The following is a 21,568-nucleotide window of genomic DNA, read 5'->3' as shown; positions in this document are numbered from 1 at the left end:
GAGGTCCCATGATGATTATTTTCTCGCTTGATTTTCTCCACCAGCTACATGAGGTCGAGGCAAGTGGTGCAGGGTCACGGTGCGAGCTAGGAAGTCACCGTGGGATTCCCGCAGCCAGCGGAGCTTCCAGGTATCCGGGGAGGGATTGATCCCGGAGACCCAGACCATGTTCTCGCATAACGCCAGTCAGCCCCCCTTTGATACATAAAGCTCTCACCTCGTGTATTGATTAACTAACTTTCTATAACGAGTGGCGAACCGCATGGCAGTCATCCGATATGATAATTGTGTATGTTTACTTGCGCTGGGACAGATGAAGCAACACATCTAATTAAATGTCTTTGTGTGCGGTTATTGTAACTTGGCTTCGACCACCAACTCGCCACACTCGTGAGAAGCATGGGTAGCCACCCAGATTCAAGCTCACAACCTCGGTGTCTCTGACCTGGCCACTGTGAGCCTCTTGAGACAGAGTCGCACGGCCGGCTTATTCTCGACAACAACAACACAAACAGGAAGCCGATCTGGCAGCTGGGACGGCCGACGCACACGGCGGGGTGGGCCGCTCGCTCTCTGCGGGGTGCGGCACCGGAGCGGGGACGATACGCACCGCTTGGCCACGATGTCGCTCTTTTAATTAACTAATTAATTCCATCAGCAGCAGCTGCTGCGCGTGGGCTGGGCAGCATCCACACTCTGCGCCGCCGCCGTCGTCGTAATTAAGCGCGACTCGTGCATCGCGACGCGGGGAGGCAGCGGCCTCCTGCACGGCCTCATCACTCGTCCTCCTCCCTCCCCGCTCGCTCTCCCCACACCGCACGCTCGTCTCCTCTCCTGGTGCCACTTCCCTCTCCCTTCTGTCCTCTCTCTCTCTCTAATGCGGCCACATTCTCCCCTCCGCCCTCCGCCCTCACCTCCTGCAATGTTCCCCCCTCGCTCGCTCGCCAGCGCAATCCTCTCCTCTTTCTTTTTAAGAAAATAGTTGCGAAAAAAAATCCGAGTTGTTTATGATGAATGCACCAGCCGCTCTGTTTGTGGCTCACAGTGCAAACGTACAAAATAAGACAACAAACACAATTGAGAATTCTGTCAATCCACAGAGAGTGTGTGTGAATTTGAGGCTGAGTCGACATAGGGGAGGGCCCAGAACACCACGCCAGGTACTCAACTGAATACCTGGCATGGTGTGTAAACATTGCTACTCGAGAGACAAAGGCGGCCGGGCGTGGTGCTGCTCACCCACCTTCTCATAGGTGCTCGCTAACAGTACTTGCCCTAATAGTCTGGTAAGGCTATACGGGTAATCTTTATCTTTGTGTGTGAATGCATGCGTAGATGTAATGTGGAGCAGCAGCAGAGCAATTAGTGTACTGCTCGATGAACCCGGCGAGCAGAGATCAATTCCTGCGCAGGGCCAACATGAGTGACTAACATCTGAACTGGCCCTGGCCTCTCCGAGGTAGACTCTTTGTCTTTGTGCGTGCGTGTGCGTGCGTGTGTGTGCGTGCGTTTGCGTGTGTGCGTGCGAGAGTCAGGGCAGATTTGGTTAGGTCGAGTGGGGTGTGAGTGCGAGGGGCGAGTGAGTTACTCGAAGAGATTAATGAGCAAAGAAACGAGAATGAGCTGATAGCAAACACTGTGCAACAATTTTTTTGTTCCTGGGTAGTAAGTGTTATTTCCTCATTGCTTATGCCTCAAAAGTACAGAAAATTACTATTATTCCCCACAAATTTTTCTTTTGTGACCAGGACAGTGATATTTAGAATTTTACCTATTTTACAGAACATTCCAGATAGATTCAGTGCTGAGTAAACTTGGAGTAACTTATAGAACATTCTATAACTTTCCAGTAATATAAATAGTAGTATAAATACAGGGGCCTTAAGCCCACCAGTTCAGTTTAGTTCCAGCTGCCTAAGTGGATACATATCTGCATTTTTCTGAGATGGCATCAAGAGGCTGCAAGCATCCGGCAGACGCATTTTGCGATGTCTGCGGCCAATTTATCAAGACAAGAGCGAAAAAGTACTCTGTGGAAGCATCTGCTAAGATGTGTGAGGCCTACAAGGCATATTTCGGCATGTCTGTCGGGGATCAAGACAAACCCTCGGCACCTCATTTCACCTGCGAGCAAGGCAAAACAACTCTAGAAGATAAGATGGACAATCGTTGCTCGGAATTTTACGCTATACATTTTTTTAAATTGTAAAAGTTTTTAATTTGAAAACATTTTACAATTTTAAATATTATTGAACAAATATATTATATATGAAAAATGTTGGGAGAATCTCTTACACATTAGTTATTGGTGAAATAAATTTATTTTTGTAGGATGGTACAGAGGGGAAAAGAGAGCCATGAAGTTCGCTATCCCAAGAATTTGGCGGGAACCCACTGACCACTCAAGCAACTGCTACTTCTGCATGGTGGACCCTTCCAAACGTCGGACTGGCAAGAATGCACCTGCCATCACGTATCCAGACCTTCCTTCATCCATCGCCCCGGTGCCACACTGCCATGAGCTCCCCGTACCCACTCCTCTGGAGAGAGAGCAGCCGTCTTTAGAAGAGAGCAGCAAGTCAGAGAGCGAGGAAGACGTTATAGATCCAGATGACAATTTCAGAGGTGGAGCTGAGGAGAGAAACCGATAATACCCCAACCAAAAATACCTCAATGGCTTGATCAGATATATTGGCCTCACAAAGTCCAATGCCGAGCTTTTGATGTCTAGGCTCAAGCAGTGGAACTTGTTGGATAAAAGAGTGCAAGTTGCAGATCAGAGGCAGCGTCACCAACCTTTTTGCAGCTTCTTCACCCGTCAAGATGGACTCTGCTTTTGCCACAATGTGGCCAGTCTGTTCGAGGCAATCGGAATCGCCTGTAACCAGTGTGATTGGCGCCTTTTCATTGACAGCTCATCCAGGAGCCTTAAAGCCGTGTTGCTCCATAATGGTAACAAGTACCCGTCTCTTCCCCTGGCTCACTCGGTGCACCTCAAAGAGGATTACAACAGCATCAAGACCTTGCTGGACGCCTTGAAGTATGATGAGTATGGCTTGGGAGGTCATCGGAGACTTCAAAATGGTGGCATTCCTGATGGGTCTCCAAGGCGGTTTTACAAAGTTTCCCTGCCAACTTTGCGTTTAGGACAGCAGGGACACCAAGGCGCACTACCAATAGGCGGGACTGGCCACATCGGACCGAGTTCTCTGTGGGGAGGAACAACGTCAAGTGGGAGCCACTGGTGGACCCCTGGAAGGTGCGGATGCCACCACTGCACATCAAATTGGGCCTTATGAAACAATTTGTCAGAGCTGTAGATAAGGAGTCGGCAGCCTTCAAGTACTTTCAAGACTTCTTACCTAAGCTGTCTGAGGCAAAGGTCAAAGCCGGTGTCTTCGTCGGACCACAGATAAAGAAGATCCTGGAGTGCAATGAATTCCCCAAGAAGCTCACTAGTAAGGAGAAAGCGGCTTGGGACAGCTTTGTCGCAGTGGTTCGTGGCTTCCTGGGCAATCACAAGGTCGAACACTATGTGGAGCTGGTTGAAACTCCAGTGACGAACTATGTCCCTCAAAGTCAATATCCTTGATGCTCATCTTGAATAATTCAAGGAGAACATGGTGATGTACTTGGAGGAGCAAGGCGAGCGCTTCCACCAGGATATACTGGACTTTGAACGCCGCTACCAAGGACAGTATAACGAGAACATGATTAGGAGACTACATTTGGGGGCTGATTTGTGAAAGTTATTTACAGTATCATCGTAAATCTTGAAAAACTATTCACTTCTAAATCTTTTGTAGTCATTTTTGTATTACTTTAGTATAAATACATGTTAATTTTTATTCATATGTTGGATTTTCTTATTTTATGTGAACGAAAAGACACAAATTCGCCCGTTTTCTCATTGAAAATAGGTGAATTTCACAATATCACTGTCGTGGTCACAAAAGCAAAGTTTGTGAGGAATAATAGCCATTTTCTGTACTTTTGAGGCGTAAGCAATGAGGAAATAACACTGACTACCCAGGAACAAAAAATAATTGTTACACAGTGTTTGTTATCAGCTCATCCTTGTTTCTTTGCCACGAGTGGGAACCCGGGCAAGCAGGGAGCCTGGTGGGAGCAGGGACCAGTGGGACCCTGCAGGGAGAGGGGGGGGGAGTGTGAATCTCAGGGGAGAAGTCAGAGTGGATATTTGGAACAAGTGGGAATCAAAAGGAGCAAGATTTTCTGGGGGAATCGAGATGCAGAAGAGCCCAAATCTGATAGAGTGAAGATGTGGGGTACGTGGGATTCTAAAACAGCAAGGTTCTGTGGGAATGGAGATATGGCGATAAGTAGAGATCTAAGGGGCACAGGGCTGTAGAGACATGGAGATGTGGGTTGAGTGGGGAGATTGGAGTGTGTGAGCGAGGATCTGAGATGAGTGAGAATCTGGAGGAGCAGGGTGAGTGGCGATCTGGTATGACGAGGAGGAGGAGCGGCGCGCGTCACCTCGGTCTGCACCATGTTGACGCGCTGCAGCCGCAGCTCGCGGACGCAGTTGTAGACGTCGATGACACCCTCGCGCCCGGCCATCTCCAGCATGACGTCGATCACCACGTAGCAGCCTGTGCGACCCGCACCCGCACTATCCCCACAGGGCAAGGGGTTGGGGGGGCAGCACATGCAACGCACATGCATGACACCCAACGCCGAGACACGTGCGAGGGTACCGATTTTGAGAATCTGTTACGCTCAGTTACCAACCCACACTAACTGGAGTGGTGAAGAATGGTAAAAAAAACATGACCGACATGGCTTTGGGAGGCCTTCATCCAACAGTGGATTGGGAATGGCTGGAACTTATTTTAGTTTATTTCGCTCAACTACTAGAGGGAGGCGTGAATCTCTCGATCTGCAAATGAAATGTGGCTGTGCTGACACGTGGGGCGGCACAGGGAGCTGGGCAGAGTGGGACCGTGGCTGCCCATGGGGCACACCGCACCTGCAGTGTGTGATGATGGGGCCGGCCTCGGGGGGGTTGGAGGCCTTGACGCGTCGCACAAAGGACAGCAGGCCCGTGGCGAAGGCCGGCACGCCGTGGTCAGGCCAACCCGTAAAGTGGAACTGCCGCACCTCGAGCGCGTCGAAGTACCCCTTCTGTGCACACACGGAGACGGCACCCAGACATGCACGGAATCACACAGAGACCCACAGATTCACATAGATACTCACATAGGTAACCATAGCCTCATATACAAACCCATAGACTAGCATAGAGAAACATATCATGGACTCGCACTCTCCCGCGACTGAATGGCTCTCTTTGGAATAGAAAGCCTCTCTCTAGGTGATGGATGATTGCACGTTGCTCCGTGCTGTAAATTTCACTGTTTGGTGGCATCAAGTGCTGTACGGTGGTTGTCGCGTGTGGAGCACGTTGAAAGTGAATCCCAAACGACTGCTACTATGAAGAGCATGGGATGCCAGAACCAATTACCTAAGATGATCCTCTACATACACTGGGCAAACTGTGGGGACGAGTGCTGTTAGCCAATACCCATTAAGGCCAGCGTGGTGCTCGGGGGTGGGGAGGGGCAGTGTGGCCTGGACCAGGCCCACCACAACACGCACACATGCACACACCCACACGAAAAAAGATCTCCTGTTTCGCCTGCAACAGACTGTTGTGGCAAGTGTTGTTCGCGAGCACCTATGAATGCGGCACACGAGGGGGTGGGTGCCAGCACCACGCCCGGCCGCCTTTGTCTCCTCAGTGACGATGTTTACACACCGCACCAGGTACTCATTTGAGGCTGAGTCGACCTAGGAGAGGCCCAGGACCGGTTCAAATAATCGTCACTGGTGTTAGTGGCTGTGAGCGGTAATGGAGCCCAGGTCGCCAGGTTCGTAGCACAGCATGCGAACCGCTACACTACCGCTCCCCACACCCATACACACGCATACACACGCATACACACCCATACACACGCATACACACCCATACACACCCATACACACGCATACACACGCATACACACGCATACACACGCATACACACGCATACACACCCATACACACGCATACACACCCATACACACGCATACACACCCATACACACGCATACACACGCATACACACGCATACACACGCATACACACCCATACACACGCATACACACGCATACACACCCATACACACGCATACACACGCATACACACGCATACACACCCATACACACGCATACACACCCATACACACGCATACACACCCATACACACGCATACACACCCATACACACGCATACACACCCATACACACGCATACACACGCATACACACCCATACACACGCATACACACGCATACACACGCATACACACCCATACACACGCATACACACCCATACACACGCATACACACCCATACACACGCATACACACGCATACACACGCATACACACGCATACACACGCATACACACCCATACACACGCATACACACGCATACACACGCATACACACCCATACACACGCATACACACGCATACACACCCATACACACGCATACACACGCATACACACGCATACACACGCATACACACCCATACACACCCATACACACGCATACACACGCATACACACCCATACACACGCATACACACGCGCGCTGCACACGTGAGCATTAAATATTCAAGCTGTCATTTTTCACTTTTCCATTGATTTTACACCTGCGCTATATATCAAAATGTAATGCAGCACATTTTATAGATGTAATAGCTTAATTATACATCAGCTCTCACCTGCTCTAAATATAGGTCTTCCATATATATGTAACTTTTTACATATATGATTATAAATCCGGATATTGAAAGTGTGTGGCGACGCCATTGCTCCTACGTTGGGCGAGGGTGAGTTTACTGGTCTCTGAGTTTATTAGCCTTGAGACTCGCGACGCATTTCCACGCGTGGGGAGCCCCCCCCCCCCCCCCCCATTGCCTGATGCCATGCGGACAGCACCCATTGTGTAGAGGCACCGGCAGCGGTGGCAGCCTTCACACAGCGGCGGATCGACCGCGGGCCGACGATGAACGTCGCGGCTCTTAGACTTAGCTCGGCGATGCAGGCCGGTTGTCTGGGTGTCGCGCCTGCGAGAGCGCGTCTCTCCGGAACGCGCGGCGAGACTGTTCTGGCCGCGTGAAGGAGGCTATCGTTATCATCATTACGACGCACGTAACGACGTATTGATTCATCGACGTGGTGGCCGTTGTTTATGGCCAGGTGAGGGCCCACTGCGACAACAAACGTCTCCTGTTCAAGGGAGACCTCGTGTAAGTCAGTTGTGCGGGAGGGCGAGAGCGTGTGCGGGCACAACAGAGAAAAACACACCCACTGATGCGAGTGTAGAGATACACGTATGCGCTCGCAACGCGTGTAATATGTACGTACATACATACACAACACACTCGAAGCAACAGCTGCCGTTCGCCACGAAGTGATGGCGATGTCCCCCGTATAACCTTTACCAGACTGTTGGGGCCAGTGTTGTTCGCGAGCACCTATTAAAGCCGGAACGGCACACGAGGGGGTGGGTGGCCAGCACCACGCCCGGCCGCCTTTGTATCCCTAGTGGAAATAGTTACACATCGCACTAGGTACTCATTTGAGACCGAGTCGACCTAAGGGAGGCCCAGGACCGGTTTGAGTTAATCCTCACTGGTGTTAGCCGTGAGCGGGAATCGAACTCTGCACGCCGGGTTCGTAGCCGCAGCGCGCTAACCTCGACATTACCACTCCCCACTGACACACAGGTACACACACACAGACACGTGGACAATCATGTACCTAGTGTGGAATACTCATTAAAATCACTTATAATTAATCAATGATCATGTTTACTAAAATGTCAATATATTGTTAACATTTTATATGCAAATGTAACCTTCAGGTTAATGCCACAAACAAGACAGAATAACTGAGAAAGAACATAGGAGACAGAATACAAATGAAATGGCACAAATGAGAAACATTTAAGCAATTCAAAACGAGTCGTGAGCCCCGACTTGTAACAATGCATCAAGCAGTGGATAGAACACGGGAGGTGGCAGATCGAGATCCAACACTAAACGATGAGAACCCATCACAACACCAGCAGGAGGAGAATGCGTACAGCCTGCATCAGATTTGCCAATGCGCCAGGGCGCGCTCGCAAAGAACGGGAAGGTGACCACGCCGATCGTGCCCTGCATGCATGTGTGACCACCGCATTGCATGTTCAATGCTCTCTCAGCCTTGCCAAAGCCACCAGCTCAAAGGAGCTGGCCGTGTTGTCACGGTGTCGTTTCACTCAACGAGAGCGGGAAATGTAGCCACGGTGTCGTTTCACTCAACGGGAGCGGGAAATGCAGCCATCCCAACAGGCCATGGCAGCGGCACCGCTGCCATGTGCAGCGCGCGAGCGTCTCACCCGCTTGACGGAGAACGTACGGATGACGTACTCCGCGAGCAGCTCCGTGTGCAGCAGCGTCACGGCGATGTCCCCGAGCAGCTGCGTGTCGTCCGGCCAGTACTTGAAACACTTCACCTGCTCACGCACGGCATAGGGGGGCGAGCGAGTTGGGGAACTTGCCCGTGGAGACGTCCGGCACGGAAGTGGAGCGATGACATCAGCCCATACTACAGATCGGTGCATCACGAGATGGCAAGAGAAGCAGACGGGCTTGCTTAGAGAGGCCTTCGTCTTGCGGTGGGCGACGACGAGAGAAGCGTGAAACCGGGCACAGTGCGAGCGCTCACCCTGCCGACCTCCACGAGATTCGTGACCATGACGATGCTGGACGACTTCTCCTGCCACACCATCCTCCAAAAGTCCACCGCCGTCTCCTGCAGGGGGCCTAGCGGAGGCGGCGAGACGAGTCGACGATTACGGGGCGGGAAGGTTCAGAAAAAGCCATTGGTTTTTACCGCACGCCGTCATGATGCCGGGTAAATCGGCCCCAGTGAGACCGGTTAACGCCAGCGAGGGTCGCGCCAGACCGGGGAGCAACGGACGTCGGTCAGGGCCTCCGTATCGCCGTTTATAGCGGTGCATTGTCGCAGATGCGCACGTGGGGAGGCCGTCGATTTTTTTGCAGGTTATTTATTTTCATCACGGTTGCCGAGCACAGGCCCAAATGCCTGAAATGCCAAGTGGCCCAGCACTACTGGAGCTGTATTCCATCCAAGTTAACGCGTTTTAAAAAGTTAGCAATGTAACCATACAGCTTTGCTCAAGAGACAACGGGAGAGAATTCCAAAGCGGAGTAGCGCAGGGGAACAAGCACAAAGATAAATGTTTTGTGACCTGAAGATCAGCACAGTTGGCTACGTAGGGTGTGAAAGAAGTTCCACGTACATACAAACATACGTGAAATCATCAGTGTCTGGTCGACTGAGTCCTCAACACGGCTGGAGGAATCAATGCGTGAAGTTCACGGCAACGTAACCATGGTAATCGAGACTGTGAGCTCCACACTTGACTGAGTCAAAAAGCACCCTAACCTTTTAGTCAATAAATATCAATAACGTGTTACGAAAATAAATGTACTTAAACCGAAAATATATGTACTTAACCTGTGATATATCGATTCATACAGCTGAAGCAATAAACATTCAATTTCCATAAATACACATTTATACGTCGCAAATTGAATTCAGTTAATAATATGCATAAATAATATAGCCGAGTGGTAGAGCGAGTGGCTCGCAATCTGAAAGCTGTGAGTTCAAATCCTGGTTGGGAGTTGACACGGCTAATCGTCCTATCAGGTCGATAAAATACGTACCAGTTTGTCTGGATTTCAAAGTAATTATTCTATGGGTGGACTTACCCCTGCCATGGGAATGTGCAATTCCCACCACTGGCTCAAGGTTGTGAATGGGAGATGAACACCGCCTCAATGCTCGTTTGAGCAGCAGGAGATCTCTGTTAATTTCACAGAATTATTATAATGACACTGTCATAGATCCCGGACACAAAATATTACCTGTAAAGGATTTTAGGGTGATAGATGTGAAATTCTATTTACGTGTTGCTCATGAGACATGCTCGCATGTATATTTATTTCACGTGTTGTAGGTAGCAATTCCTTAAAGGCCGTTTCACTCCTTTTGTGGTTCACACATTCGAGTCACTCCCAGACACGCGGACGCGCGCAGGGCGCACGCAGGGCGCACGCAGGGCACACGCAGGGCACACGCAGGGCACACGCAGGGCACACGCAGGGCACGCGCAGGGCACGCACAGGGCACACGCAGGGCGCACGCGACAGTGGCAAGGGTGAGGCGTGTGCCAGAGCTGTGGACCGCCGTCACGGTTAGGAGATGAAACGAGGGGCGCCGACAGAGGGAAAAACATGTTTTGAACCGTGCGGTTTTACGCCGAGGCGACGAGTTGACATTTTTGGCCGTGAGCCGCGGTGTTTAATCATAATGGGTTTGATTGCCGCGCGCTTTAAAGGGTAATCGGCTGCGGGGAAGGTTGATGGACTTGACGCTTCGCAGGTTTTCATCAGCCGCGCGGGAGCGATGGCCGTCTTTATCGTGCGTCTAATGAAAGCTCCCATTGACCGGAGGAGCGTCAGAGGAGGGAAAATGTGCCCAACATAAATCAATATATCCCGCCAGCTTCCATCACATTTCATCAGCCAAAAAAACACTGTTTGAAAATCAGCGGGCTCTGATAATGGAGACATCGGAACGAATTTAACAGAAGTCGTCAACGGCACAAAAGAGGCGTCGTCTCGGTTGGCAGCGGAGCGGAGGGCGACGCGTCCCAGGCCCCCGAGCCATCATCGGCGGTCTCCTTTCAGCTTCAACCCATCTTAAAAGTAACAATTAATGTTATATAATTAATAAAAACAAATCCAGTTAATTGCAGTTTGCACCGAGGTCATTATTTATTCGTTTGTTTTGAATTCATTTCATTAATTAAATCCGCAATCCAGAAGCACGTAGCAGGCTCAATTTTCAGAGCTGCCAATCATACGAGAGTTATGGGAAAACTTCAAATGAAGAAAAAACAGTGCCACACGAGCAGCACGCGACCTCTCCTCACCGTCATTGCAATTCACGGCCACGCTCGCGGAACCACCAATTGAACAAAGAGTCGAGGGACGGAGAAGCGGCGAGGGGTGGCGACGCTCAGGGCCACCGCTGTCCCACGCAAATGGGACGTGTTGCGGCTCTGTTTCGGCATCATAAATCACAACGCTCGCGCGTCCGTGCCTCCCCTAGCTCTCTCGCACGAACGGATCTCGCGGCTCAGACAGCAAAATGCGGCGAGTGTCTCCGTGCGCGCTCTCACGCGTTTGCACAAACGCCCCGAGCAAAATACAAAATACGTGGAATATCGTCTTGCGAAACGTGAAAAAAACGGTGCATTAGAGGGAGAAAGAGATACAGTATCGTTAAAGAGAGGGATGGTAATAAAAGGGTTGTGGAATTCCAAAAATGAAAATGTGCAACTGCCCATAAGTGTACACAAAGAGAACCTCGCAAATGAATGTGAGCGGCCGCGGGCGGAAACGGGAGGCCTTGGAAGAAGGAGCAGCTCCCCACGCCGGATTGAAAAGGCCGTTTTCTGACGTCAGCCGGCAAGGCTTTTGTTTGACCAAACAATGCCAGGAAGGCGGCCTTTAGCCGATCATCTTCTTCACTCTTCCTGTTTTGCCTAGGCACCGTAGGACCTCGGAAGAAAACATTCCGAGAGGACCCTCATGGAAAATGAGATAATGAAGCTTCGTCTACTTAACCCAGACACACTCACAGTCATTCTCGGCGAATTCTGCAGCTAAAAAACAGCTGCCTCGTGTGGGAAAAAACAATAAGCTGCACCCGTTTTCAGAGAATGCCACAAACAAAGCAGCTATTTTCACAACAACAACACTGTTTTCCTCGAATAGTGGGAAGAAAAAGGTCATTTTGGATGGCAGAAATTTCCAGACACAAACTTGCGCCGTGGTCTCGGACGCAACACTGTCTGTGTCTGGCACCGAGATGAAGCAGAACTCAATTTTGTTGAAGAATGAGAAAAAATTGAAAAGCATTGACAGACTTTCCAGAAATTACATTAAAGTGAGAATAAAATTAAATAAATAAAACCCAGATAAAAGTGCTATCCAACCCGAGTCTTCAGGTCTAAGACAACCATACACGGTGTCCGTGTGGGGAATCTGCCTTGGGAGTGGCTCAGAGTGTAGCATTGCCCAAGGAGAGGGAATTTGGTCATCCGAGACTTGAGTCACACGAGACGTAGAGAGATTTAGGTGCCACGGGACTAAGGCCACACGAGATTTAGGTCCCAGTGGCTAGCTGTAGGTGCAGAAATGAACACATTTTTTTAAATATTACTGTACACATTTCTGGAGCAAAGTAACGTAGACACAAATTAACTGTGAGTTGTGTGATTTAGATAAAATACGTCAACTACTTTGGGGAGGCTAATTTAGATCGTCATCAACATCACCATCATCATAATCAGTGATTCCACTGCTGAATAGCGGAGCCTCCACCACCTCTCACGATCCCGCGATGTTATAATCCGCCGAGAAACCTTATGAATTACACGTTTGAATTACACGCCATCTAGACGCTTGCCCATCTCTCCCGGTGGCGAGGGATCAATAGATACGGCGGCAGTGAGGAACTTGGGGGAACGCAGTGGCGCTGGAATTCCTGTGGGCGGCCACGCGCGGTGCGAACGTTGGCGTTGTGTCGACAAACCACCGCGGGCGTTTCGCTGAGCGTGCATTGCGTGGCGGTCAGGCACATCGCACGCCACCACCGTGCCTCACCTTGCGTGGCGATGTATTGCCGCTGCTTCTGATAGCCCTGGAATTCAACACACACACAACGCACACGCACAACGCACAGACACACACAATGCACAACATACACGTCACGGTTAGCGGCATATACGCTCGGCAAGTGCGAACTGTAGGCAAGCCCCGATGCAGAGTGGCGTTGCACAAGCGGTGGGGTGGTGTGTCCTGCACACTTTTGCTTCTCCTGTACCGATGCTCATCGCACCATTACATCATCTTCTCATTTGAGGCCGAGTTGATCTACGAGCGGCAGTGGTACACAAACTCATGACGTGTTATCGTGGCCTCGGCCACTTGCATTGAATATGGCCCTATTCAATGCAAGTGGCCGAGGCCAGAGTCAGAAGGCGGCTGTCGCTAACATTGCGCACTGCGGTGGGTCGCTGGGACCGCCCTGGCGATCCACTGCGCTCACAAACAAACTCGCGCTCGCCAAACAAACTCGCGCTCACAATGGGCTCCAATTTCACGAGGAGAGGCGCGATTATTGAACTTCCCGTTGCTCATGAAGAGGATAATAGGGTCGCGGAGATGCTGTTTGCCAGACTGCAGCCCTTCACTCGGCACTCAAATCGAGGCCCAGCTGTCAGGTGCAGAATCACTCCCCCCCCTCGCCCCCCCCCCCCCCTTGTCACTCACTCACAAGCGCTCAGCCTCCAGCGCTCGCCTCCACGACTCTCCGAGCTGCGCCTCTCGGCTCCGTTCTGACGGCGCTCGTCCGCCCCTCCCTTTTATGTGGCGCTTTGATGACTTCCCCACATGGCGCGTGCGCGTGTGTGTGTGTGCGTGTGGTGTGGTGCGCGTGTGGGTGGTGTGCGTGTGGGTGGTGCGCGTGTGGGTGGTGTGCGCGTGTGGGTGTGCGTGTGTGTGTGGGTGCGTGTGTGTGGTGTGCGTGTGGGTGGTGTGCGTGTGGGTGGTGTGCGTGTGGTGTGTGTGGGTGTGCGTGTGCGTGCGTGGGTGGTGTGGGTGTGGGTGGTGTGCGTGTGTGTGGGTGTGCGTGTGTGTGGGTGTGCGTGTGTGTGCGTGGGTGGTGTGGGTGTGGGTGGTGTGGGTGTGGGTGGTGTGCGTGTGTGTGGGTGTGCGTGTGTGTGGGTGTGCGTGTGTGTGTGGGTGCGTGTGTGTGGGTGCGTGTGTGTGGTGTGCGTGTGGGTGGTGTGCGTGTGGGTGGTGTGCGTGTGGTGTGTGTGGGTGTGCGTGTGTGTGCGTGGGTGGTGTGGGTGTGGGTGGTGTGCGTGTGTGTGGGTGTGCGTGGGTGTGGGCGTGTGGGTGTGCGTGTGGGCGTGGGTGTGCGTGGTGTGCGTGTGGGTGTGCGTGTGGGTGGTGTGCGTGCGCATGTGGGTGTCCGTGTGGGTGGTGTGCGTGTGGGGGTGCGTGAGGGTGTGCGTGAGGGTGTGCGTGTGGGGGGCGTGTGGGTGTGCGTGAGGGTGTGTGCGTGTGGTCACATAAAAGTGCCGTTAACCTCGGGAACAACCGTGGCTGCCTACACGATTTTCTTTTACATTTCGAAAGTGCAATTCACTTTCTTTGTTTATCCTTAATAATTTAGTTTATCTTAATTATTTTTTATTTAGTATCAAGTTAAATAAAGAACATTATAACGCCTACATATTTGAAATGGTTCGATGCCACCCAGGTTGCCCTTGAAACAGACGCAATGATGCCGTGGGTCTCAGTGGGGTAATCCCCTCTCCTGGTGAAATCGCGGACACTGACTGACAAATGCCAGCTCACTGGACAATCTGGATATCTCATTATCCATCATCAGTCATGATCAATCGACTGCTGGATGAAGGCCTTCCTAAGTCGCCACCATCCGTCACAGTCCTGCCATGTAGCAATCCAACCTGAACCTGCACAGGAGGATAACTCATCATCGCTCCATCTCAGCAGTGGATGGACACTTGGGCGCATTCCCTCCTTGGCTGCCACTCTGTCGTTATTATCGCCCTTCGGGCACCATCCCCTCTAGTGACGCATCTGCTTTTCTTAACGATCAAAGATTTCGCGGTTGACCTGCGCATGTTCTATAATCCACATGCTGCTGCTCGCCGTGCATCTCAGTGGAATCCCGAGAGAGCTTTGGTTCTACCTCATTCGTCAGCGTCCGTATTTGTGACTCACATCACGGCAGCAGTCATCGCGGATTAAAAAGTTGTTCTTTAGGTGCGTGGGCCTTGTTGCTACATTTGGGATGGGGCAGCAAGCGGGACGAACTGGTCGACTGGGAGCGAGTGGTGGCTGCACCGGAGCGGTGATGGGGGGAGGGGGATGGGGGGGGGGTGAATGGGGGGGGGGAGGGAGGGGGGGAGAATGGGGGGGAGGGAGGGGATAGGGAGGGGGGGCTCTGCAGACGGGAGGCGACTCGGCTCCCGCGAGCGTCCAGTCACGAGACGGCGGCGGGATCCGCCGCATCTCCCAGAACAAGAATCACCCCGCGGGGGGAGAGAGACTTGTAGATGTTATAGATGGAGGTGCCGAGCTGCAGCTCGAGACGGGCGCAGAATAAAATCGACAGCACCATGGACTTTTGATAAATCATGGAGCAGCGTTTTTATAGCATTTATTAAATTATTATCTTTATTACACGCACGGCCGTCGTCCTGCATGAGCGACGGTCGGGCCAGCACGTGGCGCATCGTCCGCCGGGGCTACTCACGTCGACGTAGTTGCCGTTAATGTAGTCGGACTCGGGTTTCCCCTCCAGAGGCTCGAGCACGACCCTGGAGTGGTCGTCTGGCATCGCATCCACACGCACAAAGACAAACGTCCCCCGTTAGCGGACACCCGGAGGGCGGGCGGCCACCAGCGCTGTGCGCCACCGCGCGGCTGGCTGGGCCCGCTCACTCCGGGAGGACACACCAACCACTGGCTCCTCCTCGTGAGCCACATCGGTTGCCGGGGAAGGTGCTGTTAGCGAGCACCTACGAAGGCGGGCACAGCACACGACGGGGGTGTGGGTGGCCAGTACCACGCCCGGCCGCCACCTTTGTCTCCCCGGTGGTGATGTTTAAACACCACACTAGGTACTACTCGTGTGGGACCCAGTCGGCCGAGGGGGTGGGCGGGACCGGTTCGGATAATAGTCACTGGTGTTGGCCGTGAGCGGGAATTAAGCTCGGGTCGCCGGATTCGTAGTGCAGTGCGCTAACCGCTACCCTACAGCTCACACACGAAGACAAAGATCCCCCATATAGCCTTAACAAACTGTTAAGCAGCCTGTTAACTGCTACACTACCGCTCCTGATAGCTCACACACAGACACACAGACACACACAGACGCACAGACACACACAGACACACAGACACACACAGACGCACAAACAGAAACATGCACAGCGAATTAAATGAAGCTGAGAGTGTTTCACCACAGTCAACAATGACTAACACTGGATTCAAACTTCAGGGTGCAGTTCTATTCTAAAATCGATTCCATTTGTTTTGTGGTGGTGCATGGTGGCACCTCTTGTGGCCGTGTGGATGATGTGTACCCATTACATATATAACAACAACAACGTGTACCCATTACATAGACAACAATGACGACGATGACAAATACGAATGGAAAAACACTGGTTCTCACACACGCGATTGGATGCATGTATCATGAGCTTCAGGATCGATATTAAATGAAGAATCAATGCGTCGTTCCACTCCTAATAATAAGCTAATGTCCCAGGCAATGGCCCCTTATTTAGTGTTTGAGAGATTGCCGATTGGCTCGCTGAAATGTTTTAATGAAAAGCCGCCGATCCGGCGGTGACGGTGCGGCGGCGAGTGGCACGCACAGGCGATGATGTTCCCGTAGCGGTTCCTGCCGCGGTTCTCGTCCTTCTTGGCCACTTGCCAGGGCGCCGACTGCCCATCCAAGAAACTCTGCGACAGCGTCAGGGAGCAGCGGGCGACGCAAACAGACGAACGCGAAAGTCACAAAATAAAGAACGGACAACTACGTGCATATCAACAAACCCACCGACAAAACTTTAAATAAAATCGTCATTTTAGCCCAATATCATGCAGATTGTGCTATCGGTAGCATGCAATGACACAAATGATCTATTTGGATATCTTCGTATTGGAGAATGGCCCACGGAAGTGAATATCACAGGGTTACCTCTGAGTGTCCCCTGGTCCACACAACAGGAGATACTTTCCCATCTGCCCTGCCGTGTGAGAGCAGTGTTTGTTTCACGATGGTCAAATGGATCATTTTTATTCTCAGAGCTGGAAAATTAAGAGCAGCACCAAATTATAACGTGAAGTTTCTTTTAAGCAGTCATTGGAGACCGGGCTGAGACCATAATCTAATACACTTGAGAATCCGATTTAATCACAGCGGGTGCTGGGACTCAAACCCAGGGTCTCAGCTGTGCTGAAGCAGCGCCTCTGACCTCCGAGCCACGCGGCCTCCTTCCAAGACCTGCGGCTGTCACCACTCGCGTGCAGGCGAGCAGCGCAACAGGTCAACGGTGAAACCACGAGTAACGTCACACGGAGACACTCCGCAAGCGAGCGGGGATCGCACGGGTCATGCGCGATGCGTCATTGGGAACCGGCGTTCACCTCGCAAACGCGAAATGTCCCCGGAGGCGAATCCGTCATGCGCACGATAACAATACACCGGCAAAGCCTCTCCTGCCAACGTCCACAGCGACCTCGATCGTCGCAAAAACCATTCTGGACTGCGGGACGACCAATTCCACGCAGGAGAAGTGCGAACAGAAGAGCGGGAACGGCCGCCGAGCTGCAACGCTCAGGGCTCACGGCCGAGTCGCCGGTCAAGTCCCCTGGATCCGCGCTCAAGAAAACCACAGGGATTCTCTACAGCGACTCTATAAAGAGCATCTCTTTATTGACTCGATGGCAATCCCCGACACAGACTCTCCTGATTGACCCAATCGCCTATGTTGGCACATTATCCACTCGATATATTGACGATCATGGGGGTCTCTACAGCGACTCTCGGTGTTGACTCTCCATCGACTTTCTGGAGCAACCATGCTCCGTCTTATTCTTCGTATTGCTGATGTTGACGTAAAGCGAACGCTATCATTTTCTATTAAGGTGGTTGAGCCATTGCTGTGATGCCTCCACTTTCATATCAGTGAATCAGGAATTGACTCGTTGTACATTCCATGGTTCTGTTCTGCATCACCACAGTCGTACACCATTTGTGCATCATCAGTTGTTTGCAACTGCTGTTGTCATGGTCCGTGCAGATGCGCTTTGGGGTTGTGGCCCAGAAGCTTCAGGGGAAATCAAAGTGCTGCGACTATGTGAACCCGTCTTTCTTAACCGGCTTTCCCACCAGAGCAATCACATCAATGCTGCTCTTGTTGTCGTCTCGTGATTTTAATGGGTCAGCAAGCGACGTAAGGACCTGGCGGGGTTCGATTCCAGACTCGGGTGCCTTTCTGTGTGGAATTTATATTCTGTACCCCTGTACTGTCGATGCATTTCCTCCGGATTTCCATTTTCCCGCATAGCTAAAACAACACCACACAATGTAACTGGTATTGGCCAACAATCCCAATGCTAAAAAACACCTGAAAATGACTCAATTCAAATCACACATAGCCATATCATCCCCACCTTGGCATGACCCTCCTGACAAGAGTATCTTGAGTGAGGCCTTTCCTGGTAAACAAGCCTAATCATGACGTAATAATTGTGGATAAATTGAACGCAATGTTGTAAAGCGCGTGGAAGCTGCCCTTCGCTATACGCACAAAGTAAAGACAAGTTATTCTAGGTACACAGCGGCCCATTGCTAAGAGAACGCCGCGGCGAGCACCAGGCCATCTGCAGCTAACCGGCAGAATGGCGCCAAGCCCCCACGGCGGAGACGACCGCGTAGCATCGTGGAGCGGGCGCACGCACCTCGTACTCCTCCTTGAAGCCGCACCCCTCCGTGCTCTTCATCTGCCCGATGTGCTGCAGCAGGTCGGCCACGCGGATCGCGGGGCGTGCCGGCACGCCGCCGGGGTACGTGGGCGACGGGTACGGGGGCGGGGGCTCGCGCCCCGGCAGAGGCGGCCCCCGTGGGAGGGTGCGGTCGGGCAGCGACGGGACGACGCCGCCGCCGCCGATTCCTCCTCCTCCGCCGCCGCCGCCGCCGCCTGGCTCGATCTCGCTCAGCGGGGGGCGGAGGGGGGCGGCGGGGCTCCGGGAGAGCGTGCCACTAACGCTGCCGGTGCCGCGGGGCTGGCTCGGCGACGACAGGAGGATCCCCGAATCCTTGAAGCCGGCCTGGTTCTCGTCTGAACTCGTGCACACGCGCATACGCGTATCCACGCATTCACACACGGACACAAAATAAAGAGCCCTCGTTCAGCCTTTTTCACCGCAGGGGCGAGCGGTGGTACCAGCGCATTGCCCGGCCACATTTTTCACTCGAGCTCTGATATTCACACACTGCATTAGGCACTCATTGGACGGCTGCGCCGATATACAGCAGATCCAGGACGGGCTCTGACTCAATCTGCCACCGGCATTCTTAATGGCCACGGCTCAAAGCCAGGTTTCTGGCATCCTGGAACAATGCGATAAGTTCTGAGCCCGCACACACTAGCAGACACAAAAAACAAAGCTTCCTTTGTAGAACCTCAGAGAACATAGGGACACGTGCTGTTAGTGATTGTTTATTATTGTATGGGTAGAGCATGACTGGGTGATGTTACCAGTGCCACATACAAACTCCTTTTGTCTTCTCAGATTCGATGTTCAAGGCCATACCTTACAGGTTACTAATTTCAGTCCGGGTTGACTCAGGGGATGCCCACTTTCCATATTTGGATGCCAATCTGTCGCTGATATTGTACGCACGCAGGACATGCATACAGGTGGCCTGCATCGTGGTGCAGTGAGCAAGTGTGAAGCTAGTCAGAGTTGTAAAGCTACAAGATAACTCCACCCATAAGACTGCCTCGCCGTAGTTCACGAGCGGAATGCCCACGTGGGGCGGGCGAGCTCGCGGCTCCCAGACGCGATTGCGCGATCCGTACTCGGGCTGCGAAGAGTTCACATCGAATGCACGCGAGTGCAAATACAGGGCCGTGCTTGTTTGGTTGGCCTTGAAGCTCCGCTCTCTTTTCTTTCTGACCTACACCTGCCCTGCGTTGTACAAACACGCTATCCACTCTGCTCTCCGGTATCCGATGCTGTGAATCTGCGACAATGGAAGATCCTTGGCATGGCAGGTGCCTTGCCGCCATGGGCGGAGCGATCGTTCATCGCAGCCGTGCGTCGTCGCAAATCGACGCACGATAAGGCCAGCGATATGTGGAGTAGGCGAGGTTCAGAGCAATGGCAGAGCCAGGATTTTCTGGTAGGGGGGGGCAACCCCTCCAGCAATGAAAAATGATAGAGGAGTTGTTAGTAAGTAAGGAGTTGTTAGTAAGTAAGGACTTGTCCCTTGCTTTTTATTCTTTGTGTGTGCGGCGATGGCGCACACACGTCGATTTCGAACCGCGTTGTGTGATCGGCATCGCGCTCGCTGAAGGTGTTGATGCCTTCAGGAAAGGTGTGTCCTGTATACACAACTGCGCACAATTCTGAGTCATTTATAACTGCTTTGCCGTTACTTATTGCCAATTATGGACTCAGACTATTGTCCTATCATCTCATAGTCCCTGGCACATAATAATATGCTGCACTGTGGAAGTGGCGGTCGCAAAATGCCGATTTATTACTATTAAACCCCAATGATCCGATCGAAATTAGGGATTTCGATCGGATCATAGGGGGGGCACGTGCCACTCCCCCCCCACCCGTCCACTGGCTCTGCCAGTGGTTCAGAGTGTTCACAAACGTGCACACACGCACACACGAGCGCACATCTACACACGAGTGGGGAAACGTGCCACGGATATCGATTGTGAGCAGAAATCAAACTCGGATCGCCGAGTTTGTAGAGCGGTGCATTAACCACTGCGCCGTCGCTCCCCATTACACACACACGCACTCACATCTACACACGAGTGTGCAAATGTGCCACAAGCCGACACCTATTCTTCCGCACTTGCTCATGCACACTCATGCACACACACCGGCTCACGCATGCACGCGTGCGCGCACGCTCAAGCACACTGACGTGCACACACACAAACACGTGGACGCACGCACGCGGCCATGGAACAAAGTGCGCGTAGCGGTCGGTTCTCACCTAAGGCTTCAATGGATGCAAACAAGTCATCGTGAACTGCCGTGCAAAAGGCCGCAGAGGAGTGACCGTTACGAGTCCGGGAAGGGAGGTGGGGAGTGGGGGTGGGAGGGAGGGAGGGAGGGGGGGAGGTGGGGGGGGGACACGGGTTGGGGGGGAGAGGCAGAAAGCAAAAGGAGAATCAGTTGGGAGAATAATAAGAATGAATAATCAACGGAAAATGTGAGAAAACCGTGAAAGGAAAAGCCAGCGGGAGAGGGAGGTTGCGTGGACGGGGCGGCGTCGTGCTGCTCGCCAGGACGAGCGGTGACATCAGAGCTGGCACGTGACTCCCACGCACTGCTCTCATCTCTACCCAAGCAACGAAGCAATGTATTCAGACTCTAAACTCCACAGGATGTGACTTCACAATAACGAAAACACTCTCCGATGTGTTTTTGGTTTGTTCCACGTGTTGCTCAGTGGCACCACGATGTGCGACGTTTCGCTCCACGTGCCGGCAGCTTCTCCACGTGTGAGGGGAGAACACCACAAAGATCGTGTTCCATCCAAGTGCTAACCAG

The 21,568-nt window shown here is 52.3% G+C and overlaps 2 protein-coding genes across 5 annotated transcripts in view; both read right to left on the bottom strand.

Moving 5' to 3' along the window:
- Window positions 1-21,568, bottom strand: part of SMC6 (structural maintenance of chromosomes 6) — a 373,519-nt gene that overhangs the window by 50,543 nt on the left and 301,408 nt on the right. The gene's annotated exons all lie outside the window — the stretch shown is intronic.
- The window catches only part of PTPRK (protein tyrosine phosphatase receptor type K), a 165,225-nt gene that overhangs the window by 23,933 nt on the left and 119,724 nt on the right, over window positions 1-21,568 (bottom strand). For 3 of the 4 annotated variants that reach the window (XM_078875856.1, XM_078875862.1, XM_078875874.1), the window contains 9 exons: window positions 21,009-21,044; window positions 18,725-19,104; window positions 16,633-16,720; window positions 15,504-15,580; window positions 12,818-12,854; window positions 8,781-8,878; window positions 8,452-8,568; window positions 4,994-5,148; window positions 4,501-4,636 (listed from right to left, as the gene is read on the bottom strand). In XM_078875856.1, the coding sequence (XP_078731982.1) occupies window positions 4,501-4,636; window positions 4,994-5,148; window positions 8,452-8,568; window positions 8,781-8,878; window positions 12,818-12,854; window positions 15,504-15,580; window positions 16,633-16,720; window positions 18,725-19,104; window positions 21,009-21,044 (1,124 nt within the window). The remainder of the gene's footprint in view (window positions 1-4,500; window positions 4,637-4,993; window positions 5,149-8,451; window positions 8,569-8,780; window positions 8,879-12,817; window positions 12,855-15,503; window positions 15,581-16,632; window positions 16,721-18,724; window positions 19,105-21,008; window positions 21,045-21,568) is intronic. The other variant, XM_078875866.1, reaches the window with a different exon arrangement.

The sequence above is a fragment of the Lampetra fluviatilis genome, chromosome 2, assembly GCF_964198595.1.
Source record: "Lampetra fluviatilis chromosome 2, kcLamFluv1.1, whole genome shotgun sequence".
Lineage (NCBI taxonomy): Eukaryota > Metazoa > Chordata > Hyperoartia > Petromyzontiformes > Petromyzontidae > Lampetra > Lampetra fluviatilis.
Note: the sequence above shows the minus strand (reverse complement) of the source record. Positions and strands in the feature narration are given on the sequence as shown.